The 12,661-nt window shown below is 34.9% G+C and overlaps 1 protein-coding gene across 3 annotated transcripts in view; it reads right to left on the minus strand.

Moving 5' to 3' along the window:
- The window catches only part of MMUT (methylmalonyl-CoA mutase), a 33,042-nt gene that overhangs the window by 9,648 nt on the left and 10,733 nt on the right, over positions 1-12,661 (minus strand). For all 3 annotated transcript variants that reach the window (XM_061146895.1, XM_061146894.1, XM_061146893.1), the window contains exons 4-10: positions 12,058-12,215; positions 11,409-11,580; positions 9,932-10,180; positions 4,845-4,956; positions 4,058-4,173; positions 2,023-2,138; positions 306-437 (exon numbers count right to left, since the gene is read on the minus strand). In XM_061146895.1, the coding sequence (XP_061002878.1) occupies positions 306-437; positions 2,023-2,138; positions 4,058-4,173; positions 4,845-4,956; positions 9,932-10,180; positions 11,409-11,580; positions 12,058-12,215 (1,055 nt within the window). The remainder of the gene's footprint in view (positions 1-305; positions 438-2,022; positions 2,139-4,057; positions 4,174-4,844; positions 4,957-9,931; positions 10,181-11,408; positions 11,581-12,057; positions 12,216-12,661) is intronic.

Raw genomic sequence — 12,661 nt, forward strand, 5'->3', positions numbered from 1 at the left:
AAATGAAAGCTAAGCAAATATAAAAGTGTACCATCTTAAGGAGATTGAAATCTAAGTGCCTGGAGGATGTGAAGCAATATCAACATTAATTAAACAAACATTTGCTTTAAATGAGAAACTCCTAAAGGGGACTGAGGTCAAAGTTCAAAATATTATTTTAGTAAAGCTACAGATTAAAGAAGAAAGTATAAGTCAAATATCAATATTTTCCAGTGGTATGTGAGAAAATTAAGCCCACAGTAGATACACAAGAACCGTGTTAACAGAAAAGATGGCATTCTGGTTTAAGAAATCTCACACATTACCTTTTGATAGCAAATGATATCTCTTTACTTTCTCCAAATTCCTGGCGATAGGCTCCACTCACCATACGATCATTAGCTTTATGTTCACCAAATACCTTTTTCATGGCATCTGTGATTTCTCCAACTGTACATCTAAAATATTAAATGGAGGTTCTGACATCATCACTATTTGGGGTATAATATTTATCTTAATATTCAATATACTTAGACATATTTTATTACTACTGTCAAAAACCTAAATCTGAATGCTCTTTACTGCATTCATGACTGCATCTTTCCTCAGAATACTTATGAAAAAAATACTCTGGATACCTTTATACAATGTGATCTCTTTTCAACATTTGTCAACTGAAAAATGACCAAATGACCTAAAAACTACTAATAGACAAGTATCTAAAGGTTACTGAGCAATTCACTGCTTAGCAATATAAATGAGCAAAGAGCAATATTCACAGTGAGTTTTTCTTTGACAAAAAGTAAATCTTTTATTAATAGCATATTTCATTTTTGTTTATTAATTCATTCAACATGTACTAAGTACCTAATATGGGGCAAGCACTGGTAAGTGCTAAAGATATAGTGATAAATACAACCCAAAACAAAAACCTACTCTTGCAGAGCATATCACCCAGAGTATACACACAGTACACTAACAAACAAATAAATAAGATAATTTCGTATGGTAGTAAGTACTATAAAGTCATTAAAATAGGCAAAATAGAATGAGGTGCTTGAGAAAGCTGTTTTAAAGCAGTTGAAGACATGAAGATACAGCTTTTGAACTAAGATCTAAATGATGAGAAAGAGAAACTCATGGGAACTTAAGAGGGAAAAGTGTTTGAAAAAGGAAATGCTAAATGCAATGACTCTGAGAAGTAGGAAAATATATGTTATGTGCTAAAAACAGAAAGAAGGAAACTGGGGACACTAATAAAGGAAGCAGGATAAGACAAGGTCAGAGAAGTAGGCAAGAGTTACATTCAGCCGTCTTACAAGCCATAGTAAGATTAGGGTTTAATTTAAAAGGAATGGGAGACCATTGAAGGATTTTAAGCAGAGAAGTCATCTTATTTAAGAAATTAAAACTGAAAAACAAACAAAAAAGTTACATTCTATTCATTCTATCCCTTAAGCAGCTGAAACAACTTAAGAGTTCATTAATTATATTAATTATATTAAGCAATAAACAATAAAAGCAACACCAGTTTCTTTAGTGACATCATCATATATTGGGAGAAAAGATTTTGCAGGGTCACTTGCTTTTCTGCATGTTCTGTAAGGCAAAGGACTAACTGCCTTTATTCTAGACTAACTTTTCAAAGATGTCCACATAGTACACAGCTCAGGAAGAGAGAGATACTGTCCACCTTTGACAAAGGGCAGGTTTGCTTATTATGAGCATAATAATGTTTTCCTATACTCGAAAGAACATCAAATTTGAATCTGTAAATCAGTGACATTGGTTTATTACAAGAGCTTCAAATGTGCTGAGCCACAGGGAAATATAGCTATTAATATACTCCATGCAAAATGGATGAATGTTTTTAAAACACAGATATTTAAGAAAAAAAAAGAATTAATTTTATTTTGGTTTCCAATTATTTTCTTTTATGTTCACATGGTTTATAGAGTCAATCTCTTATTTAAGACTGATTCTGAAAAGCTAAACTGGTCAACTTTTAGTATTTGGAAAACTTCAAACTTACATATCCTTTACCTTGCTCGAGTTGCATCTACAGCAAGAGCGAGAATATTCCCATCTCCACTGGCAGCACAGGCAGTCAGAGCATCGAGACACCGTTCAGCCAAAGCCTGATCCCTAGTGGATTTGACCTTACAGAAACAGGTAGGAAAGGGGACAGTTTGTGTGATTAGAAAATAAAACAGAGATCAGATTATACCTACACACACACACACACACACACACATATACACATACATACACACACACATGTATCATATGGAAACTGTTTCAAAATCCTAACTTCAAAAGCAAAAGAAAAAAAAAAGAGAGACAACATGTATCCTACATTTGGTATTCATTTCATTTATTCACTCCCTCAACGTTTAAGAACTTCCTAAAGTAATGGCAAATTCTATATAACACTGATAATTCAGAAACAATCAGGGCAATAATAAATAATAGTGCTGACCCTCCCAAGTACCTAAGAGATCAAACTTAGAAATATCTTAGTTATATAATAGTTTATTAGCTCTGGACCCAACCACATGCCTAAACAAAGTTACCTAAAATTCAACTTTTTACAAGTTTTCACATCTGTATGAGTCTAAAATATGATACTGCTTAAGATGCCACTAAAATTTTATCATATTTATAAGCAGAGGTGGATTAGAAAATTTATATTAAAGGCAAAGAACAAACCAAATCCATTATCATTACTGAATTTCTCACTGTTATCTAAAAATGTTATATTATCATTTATGGTAACTGCATGCCCTCAAGTTGTGAGTTTAAGAAAATTTAAGTACAAGAGAGGAAACAAGGAGTTTTCCAAATATAATAAATATTGAGATTTTTGTGGTCACTGGAAATAGAATGCTACATCCTAAATAACACTCTTTAGAAAAAAAAAAGGCAAAAATGTGGGGGAGGAACAATTAACTCCTGAATGAGGGTGTAAAAAGAAATAATATTAAACATCTGCCATTAACTCTAATAGAAAAAACAAACGGAAGATGAATGTTCTGCATATAGTCTAACCGGACAAAGTCTATTAGATTCTTAAAAGAATACTTGAACTGAGGCGGGGGAAAGTGCTATCTTAATCACAAGGATAGTAAACAGAGAAAATCATTAAGGAACTTCAACTTTCCTGCCTTAGAAATAGCAGTAATTACTAAAGCCAGAGATTATGAGACAAAGTAGCTCCATACAATAGAAATATATAGGTTACAACAATAAGAATTAATATGTTTTATCTATTTTAGTACTTCGTATACTTTGGTTCATCTCAGTAAGAAACTGGAAATAAAAAATTATACCAGTACTCTAGTTCCAATCAAAACAAACATCTTTCATTCTAAATTATATCTTACTGAAACACTATTCATATATATTTGAATTAAAAAAAAATTGAAAGCAAATAATTCTTTCATAGTAGTATCAGGAACACAAAAATAAATTACAGTGAGAAGACCTGGGTTCAAATATGGACTCTGAACTTAATCTTGTTTTTAACTTTGAGCTGCATAACCATCTAAGCCTTACTTCAAATCAATAAATTATTGATTTATTATTATTACGGAGCAGTTTTTAATAAGAAGGGCTTCCCTGGTGGCTCAGAGGTTAAAGCGTCTGCCTCCAATGCAGGAGACTCGGGTTCGATCCCTGGGTCGGGAAGATCCCCTGGAGAAGGAAGTGGTAACCCACTCCAGCATTCTTGCCTGGAGAATCCCATGGACGGAGGAGCCTGGTAGGCTACAGTCCACGGGGTCGCAAAGAGTCGGACACGACTGAGAGACTTCACTTTCACAAGTTTCACAGAGGCAGATATTATGATTAAAAAGGTGAATGTTTAATATCAACAAACTTAGATTTGCCTAATTATTTATCCTGGGCAAGTTTCTCAATCTCCCTTATCTTCAGTTTCTTTATCTCTAAAATGTTGGGAAATAATACACACCTCACATGGTGGTTGTAACAATAGAGCAGGACATGTGAGGGCATGGACAGTGCCCAGCATACCAAAAAAAAAAAAAAAAAAAATTCAAAATATGATACCTGTTATTACCTTCTTAAGTTTTTCAATCTGCTTCTTACGCACTGAAGTATTATCTATTGCCAAAACATCCACAGATTCTTCTTTTTCCAACTGGTACTTATTTACTCCAACAATTACTTCCAAACCTGTCAATTTCCCAGAGGAAAATAATATGTAGATTCTATTCACAAATAATTGTCTAACAGTAATGCTCTGATCATCACATACTTTTCTTATAAGTTTGATATTTTTAAGTAGTATTCTTAACTCTTAATAGACATCAATAAAGATCAGCAAATACCAATATGGAATAAGGGTAGAAGGGGAAAAGACGAGTATATATCAGAATATCTGTAAGGGAGGACTTTTCTTATTCTCCCAAACTTTCCCAGAGCTTCTGATAAACTCTCTTCTAACACTACAAAATTAAGGCAGTAGTAGCAGCTACCATCTAAGATTTATAAGGTAGAAGATAAATGTGCAAGAGCTTTTCTAGTAGTTTAATTCCCTTACAGCCAACCATTTTTAAACAAACAAACCAAAAAAACTTTAAAATTTATAAACGATAAACTAGAATTACAAACTCTGCTTTATAATGCCTCCAAATATACTTTATACATGTTTTCCCATGTGTATCCAGGCATGCAAAAATACAAACACAGAGATAGATACATACAGATTCATGAGAAACATTTTATCCAAGTTTCACTTATCCATAACTTTTGTTCTATTAACTATATATGCTATCTTCAAATAGAAATTAATATTTCTTTTTAAATACTGCATTTCGCATAAAAGCTTTTCTACTTTGTCTTACCAGAATCTATTCTAGCTTGTCTTCGGGCAGCACATTCTTCAATTCGAAGCTTAGGTATTCCCTCTGCTACAGCTTTGGCCATTCCGCCCATCTCTTCAATTTCATTAATGAGCTAATAAGAAAAATACATTAATAAAACTAGAAGAGAATATGAAAATATTTTAATAAATAGTACAAACATGTTATGCTATGTAAATACTAAAGTTAATAAAATTATAAATTATTTTAGTGGTAAATGTTTCTTGAGAAAAGAAGTAAGTTAACAAGATCACTGATTAGAAATTCTGCAGCGCTAACAATACTGTGTGATAGATTTGAAAGTTGCTGAGAGCATAGATCTTTAAAGTTCTCATCACAAGAAAAACTATGTGTAGTAATGGATGTTAACCAAACCTATTCAGATAATTCTTTAACAATATATACAAATATTAAATTCTTACATTGTACACTTTAAACTAACACAATGCAAATATGCAAATTACATCAATTAAAAAGGACATTCTGTGTTTAAAAATCATTTAAAAAGACAACAGAAGTGGGGAGAGGACCCAAGATGGCAGAGGAATAGAATGGGGAGGCCACTTTCTCCCCAACAAATTCATCAAAAGATCATTTGAATGCTGAGCAACTTTCACAAAACAACTTCTGAATGCTGGCGGAGGACACCAGGCATCCAGAAAGGGAGCCCATTCTCTTCAAAGGGAGGTAGGACAAAATATAAAGGACAAAAAGTAAGACAAGAGTTAGGAACGGAGACCCGTCCTGAGGAGGTAGCGTGAAGGAGAAGTTTCCAAACAGTAGGAAACTCTCTCACAAGCAGCTCTGTGGGGAGTTTTGGAATCTCAGAGGGCAACATAACTGGGAGAGGAAAAAAAAAAAAAAACCCACAGAATATGCGCCTAACTGCAACTGCCAGTGGAGAAGTAGCCCAGACACTTGCATCTGCCGCCAGCAAGCGGGCGCTGGACAGGGAGGCACGGGCTGCATAATGGGTGCTTAGGCTACGGACCGGGCATGAATGCCCTGAGGACAATCCGAGGGAGCTAACATGAGATGGCAACCCAAACTGTGGGATCTCCAGAGAGAGAAAAAAAAGAGAGAACTTTACTGCGAAAGGCTCTAACGTGCAGACTGGCCTGCTCACACAACAAAGGACTGAGCAAATACCAAAGGAGAGCTAGCTGGCTGCATACAGGCCCCTACCCCTCGCAGGAGGCAGAGAGGCAGGCACGCGACAGCCTGAACCAGAAGGCAATGGGCTGCTGCAATCTCAGCCCCAGAGACCGGCATCCTCCACCAAACTGTGAGCAGGCTCCCAGCTGCTAACCACGTCTTCCTGGGACCCTGGAGGCTGACATCTGCCAGGAGGGTCGCAGCCTGAGATCAGCTCCCCAGAGGAGATACACAGCACACCTCAGACAACGCTCTCGTGGCGCACCCGGGAAACCAAGCGGCCAAGACCGGGGAGGTGATTAAGACGCACAGCCCACCGGGAACAGTGCGCTGGCCAAGCGCCTGGTCGCCTGAGCTGCTCAGACCCAAAACGCATGCCCAACCGAGTCTATGCACTTGCATAGTATTGGAGAACCCGAGCGGCTTAGACCTGGGAAGCACATGCTGCCTTGAGCTGGAGCAAACCCAGTGTGTTCCCTACACAGCAAGCACTCCCCACACACTTCAGCGATATTTGTTTGCAGTATCCCTCCCTCCCCACAACACAACTGAACAAGTGAGCCTAAGTAAGTGACCACCTTTGCACCCTTGTGTCAGGATGGAATTTAGACACTGAAGAGACTTGCAAACAGAGGAAGCCAAAATAAACAAGAGGGAACAGCTCTGGAAGTGACAGGTGCAACAGATTAAAATCCTGAGGTTAACATTGACTAAGCATTGGAAGGGGCCTATAGACCTTGAGAAGAAGTACAAGCTGGAACAAGGAGCTATCTGAAACTGAACTGACCCCTCACTGCTCACAACAGCTCCAGAGAAATTCCTAGATACATTTTTACTATGATCACTTTTTAATTTTTTAAATTACTTATTACTCCTTTAATTTTCATTTTTATAACCTACAATGACCTTGCAAAAAAATAAAAAGACCCTATTTTTAAAGCAAATTTCATATATATATTTTTATAATTTTTATGATTGGTTTTGTTTTGTATTTTTAATATGTATTTTTGAGAATCTAACCTCTACTCTAGATTTTTAATCTTTGCTTTTTGGTATTTGTTATCAATTTTGTACCTTTAAGAATCTAATCTTCAGTACCCACTTTCACTTAGGGGTGTGATTACTGGCTTGATCGCTCTCTCCCCTTTTAACTCTACCTTTTGTTCCCCAGGTCTCTCCTCCCTCCCCCTTCTCATCTCTTCTCAGATCTGTGAATCTCTCTGGATGTTCCGGGCTGTGGAGAACACTTAGGGAACTGATTACTGGCTAGCTTGCTCTCTCCCTTTTTGACTCCCCCTTTCTCCTCCTGGTCACTTCTATCTCCCTCCTCCCTCTTCTCTTCTCCATGTAACTCTGTGAACCTCTCTGGGTGTCCCTCACTGTGGAGAATCTTTTCACCATTAACGTAGATGTTTTATCATCTAGGATGTTTTACCATGTGCTATATGGATGGGGAAATCTTGAGGCTTCTGTAAGAATAAGACTAAAAGCCAGAGGCAGGAGGCTTAAATCCAAAACTTGAGAACATTAGAGAACCCCTGACTCCAGGGAACACTAATAGACAAGAACTCACCCAAAAGACTCCAACTACACTGAATCCAAACTCCACCCAAGAGCCAACAATTCCAGAGCAAGACATACCACGCTAATTCTCCAGCAACACAGGAACATAGCCCTGAGCATTAATATACAGGCTGCCCAAAGTCACACCAAACCCATAGACCAAGTTCGATACATGAAACAGGGCACTCAAAGCCGGCGCATTGGGACAACCCAGAGGGATGGGATGGGGAGGGAGGTGGGAAGGGGGCTCGGGATGGGGAGGGAAGTGGGAGCGGGGATCGGGATGGGGGACACTTGTACACCGTGGCTGACTCATGTCAATGTATGGCAAAAATCATCACAATATTGTAATTACCGTCCAATTAAAATAAATTAATTAACTTGAAAAATCAAGAAAAAAACAAAACAAAACAAAACAAAAAGACAACAGAAGAACTAACAAGTACACTTTGGAAAACACAACACCTCTCACTCGTTTTAGAAGCCAACACTAGAAGATAACACTAATTGTGTAGTCTTTAATTTTAGTTATATAAATAGTTTCCATGGTTACATAAATAAAGACTCTAAAAAACAATTTCAAAATGCCATGTGATTTTTTATTTGAGGAATAATGATATAACTCTATCTTTATTGACATCAAGAAACATCTAAACCCTCAATCACACCTCATATATACATGAGATAGTGGAAGATGGATGGTGGAATGGGATATGACTTCTCAGAAAGAAACAAGGTCAAACTGGCTTTCCCCTGACAAATTTAAGAAAGAGAAACCTATACTAGATTCAACCAGAAGCCGAGAATCTTTTAGAAAGCCAAAAAGATGGAAACCACTTGAGAGTTTGTAACTACCTTTTCCCTTTCTGTCAGGAAAACCAAAACTTACTAGACTAGAGAAGCAATGGACTATGAAACATCAAGTGCCAGAAGAGGCAAGGATAAGATGTGCATGAAACAAAACCCTGCATTCTGAGTAAAACTGCAAACAAAAAGGTCCACAGAGGAAACACTGACAACATGGGATATACAAGAAAACTTCAGAAGATATAACTGTCCTCAGAAAAGAAGAGATTCTGTATTAATGAAACAAATGGTATGACGTGCAAGCAGAAAAACTGGAATGTAAAAGTGACCTTTTAGAAATTAAAAACATGGTATATGAATTTTAAAGTATTTAAGTAGAAAGATAAAGCTGAGGAGTCTTCCTTCAAAAAAACAGAAAAAAAAACACCTCAAAGATGCATTATAAGAATGTCAGAACATGATTTCTAAAGTTCTAAAAAAGAGAAACCACAGAAAAATGACAGGAAAGGAATTACCAAAGAAATAGTATATGACAATTTCCCAGAGCCATGGAAACATGAAAAAGCGGCCAGGTGAAAAAATGTCCACCAAAGGTCAAGGACAATGTAGGGAAAAATACACATACCAAAGATCAATCAATACAAAAATAAAGAAAAGATCCTAAAACTTTCAAAAAGAAAGAGCCTGAGTAAGAATGGCATCAGATTTCTGAACAGAAATATTGGAAGCTGGAATAAAAAGTAGGTGAATGCCTACAAATTTGCTTGCAAACTCCCAAATGAAAAATTCCAAACCAGACTATCAAATATGAAAGTAGAATAAAGACATTTTCAAGCATCCAAACTTTCAAATAGTTCATTTCTCATGTACCATTTTTAGGAGGTTCTCATAAGATGTGCTTCAGAACAACAAGGGATAATCAACAAAGAGACAGGATTCAAGATACAGATTCAACATAGCAGAAGTGAAAAGAATTCCCAGAGTAATAACAAAGGGAAGTCCAAGGATAGTAATGGTCCAGAGAGAAACCAGTCTAAACCAAATGAGAATTTAGAGGGCTTTAGGAAGGTTTTACACTGATATATAATTATAACACATGAGTATTATGGTATGGCAAAGAAGGGGCAAGATCCAGCTAAAATACCACACCACCATACTAGCAAAGCAATAGATAAGGTCTAAACCTAACTGAGTTAGGACGAACAGTATACACATGTAATTTTAAAATATGGAAACAAAAACAAACAAAAAATGTAGCTGACTCAAGGAAGCATGAAAACAAGCAAGTGGAGGACAAAGGATTGCTTATTTTATTATAGCCTTTTAACATTAGTTGTTTTTTTAACTCTTTGAATAAAATAATATAAATAAAAATATATTTTTAAATTAAATGTTTTAAATAAAGTCAAATCTAAAATTCCTTTTCTCTCACTTTATAAATCCTAATACAAATCTATAAATGATTTCATTTATAAATCAAAAATCTATAAATCTTCATAAATCTGTAAATCTTGAAAGCAAAGTTTCAAACAGGAGAAACTCACCTTCAAGGCAGCATCATAAATATCATTTGTGAGAGATTCCATCATATATGAACCGCCCCAAGGATCAGCCACTTTGGGAATCCCAGATTCTTCTTGAATAATGATTTGTGTGTTCCTGGCAATTCGAGCACTTTTCACAGTTGGCAAACCCAGGGCTTCATCAAAAGAATTTGTGTGCAAAGACTGAGTACCTCCAAACACTGCTGCCATTGCTTCTACTGTGGTACGAATGATGTTATTGTAAGGATCCTAAAACATTTAGTAAAAAGCAAAACAAGCCAATTGATATACTGCAGCTGTAAATGATGATATGAGTAGGAGTGCCTGATGCATACTTTCTTTGCCAAAATCTGCCTTAGTCTTCAGAATATCGAATAAATTTAAACAAATTAGGAAACAAACTAGACTTAGAATTAAGAGCCCAAGTGCCTAGTCCATGCTGGAGCAATAAAACATTGCCTCTTATAATCATTTGAAATATTAAATATTTGTTGTGCTTATTTTTTATCACCTAAATAATCTTCTATATGAGCATCAGGAGTGTAATACATTGTCTACTTAGATTATTAATATCCTTCATCTCATAATTAACTATTTCCTAATTACTGTATACCTTTAAGTATCTACTCTAATGAGGTGGCCAAAATTTGGCAATGATTTGTTAATAAAACAGATAAAGAATGGACTATAAGACAGGAAATATGATTTCTAGTTTATTCTGTTCCTAACTGTGATCTGGGCAAGTCACTAAACCTTTCTGAATTTTAGTTTACTTAGCTGTAAAAATGAGGGGATTAAGACAAAAATGATTACTGAAGTTCCTTCCAACACTGAAATTGTATTTTTCCATTTATAAGTACCTGAAGTCATATTTAATATGGATACTTCTAGTTTTTATTTGCTTTTAAATGTATAAAAGCAATGTAACTTTAAAGTTATAACTTATTTTTAATATATCAAAATAATTCAATACATTAAGAAAACGCATGTTAAAAAGATCACCACTATATAATTTTTTAATTAAATGAAATTAAAATAGATTATCCAAGTGACAAGAGTTTTTAAGTGGTTTATTTGCTGGATGCTTACTTAAACATGTAACACATACATAAAAAGTATGCATAACACCAACTTTAATGAGGAAGTTTTGTGATAAGAATTTTAATCATTAAAGTTACTTAAGATGATATTAAATTATAACTGTACTTCTTCCTCATCATCACTTATTTTTTACTCAAAAAAGTAACACACACAGCCATACAAGTAAGCTCCATACAAGATTTAAATTATTTTATATTGTTAACCACTACAGGGAGCAAATTTTATTATAATTTGTGTAAAAACAAACATTAAATATGCATTATGCTTCAGAACAATTGTGATTTTCAAATATTAGCAGAAAAGTTCTTAAATACATTTCTTGCCTAGGCCAAGTTGCTTAGAAGAAAACAAATGACTTCTTAAAATTCATACATACTTGCTCAGTAAGTGACCATCCTGACGTCTGACAATGTGCTCTTAGGAGAAGAGATTTAGAGTTTTTAGGCTGAAACATTTTCTCTATTAAGTGAGCCCAGAGTCTTCTCCCAGCTCTCATTTTTGCTATTTCCATATAAAAGTTCATTCCAATTCCCCAGAAGAAAGACAACCTAAAATAGTAATGTTAAGTCCAAAATCTGATTATAAAATGGAAAATAAAACAAATTGCATCACACACACGCACACAAAAGCTCAGATTTTAATTTCAAATAACTTAATTTGAATTAAAATCAAAGCATATGTACTTCAATAACCTTAAACCTAAAATAGAGGACCTGTCTTTTAAAAGAACGAAAACAAATCTGTCTTGAAAATTATATTTACATTTTAAAATTATTTTTCAAAATGTGTCAGTTAATTATTTTCAGAATAGCAGAGAATAAAATTCCTCTAATTTACAAAGAAGTATGGTCAAACTTAACTCTGAATTTTATTAATAATTATAAAGAGTACTTGCTTATTCCCTAAAAGAATCTGGTATATTTATATACACAAATTCATTTTATCAATATATTTTGCTATACACTCATAAAATAGTCCTATAAACTTTTTAATGTTGAGGTAATATTTGAGTTTAATTTACTCACCTTGGTGCAAATTCATCAATGGTCAGGCCAGCTTGGAGTCCAGTTCTACAGTACTCCAACCCATCTGCTATAGTATAGGCCAGTTCCAGAATGGCATCAGCCCCTGCTTCCTGCATATGGTATCCACTAATTGAAATTGAATTAAATTTTGGCATGTGCTATACAAAATAATAAAAAAACACAACTTTAAATAAAAATATAAAAAAGGTTCCATAAAATTTATTTTCTATGAGACAATATTACTTTAAAATGATGTTCAATTCAGATATAACATTAACTGAAAATATTTAATGTTTAGTTATATTCATTTTTCAGTTTAAATGGCTCATCCAATGAACCACAAAGGACTACATGTACCTGTTTTATTTCCTAGTGAAAAGGAATCATCAACTATTGATCAGCACCAAAAGTTAAACACTGAAATTAGTTGGCTGAGATTAGGAATGTAACCTTTGGCCCAATAACTGAATGATGACATCTTTAGAAACTGATGCCTCTGACCTCATAAGAGGTCCTAAGACCTCAAATCTTTGGGCATATCTGCTGAAGATGCATAAATTTAATTATTGTTAACTAGTTATTAATTATCTTATTTGAAGATGAA

Source organism: Dama dama, chromosome 7 (genome assembly GCF_033118175.1).
Source record: "Dama dama isolate Ldn47 chromosome 7, ASM3311817v1, whole genome shotgun sequence".
Classification (NCBI taxonomy): Eukaryota; Metazoa; Chordata; class Mammalia; order Artiodactyla; family Cervidae; genus Dama; species Dama dama.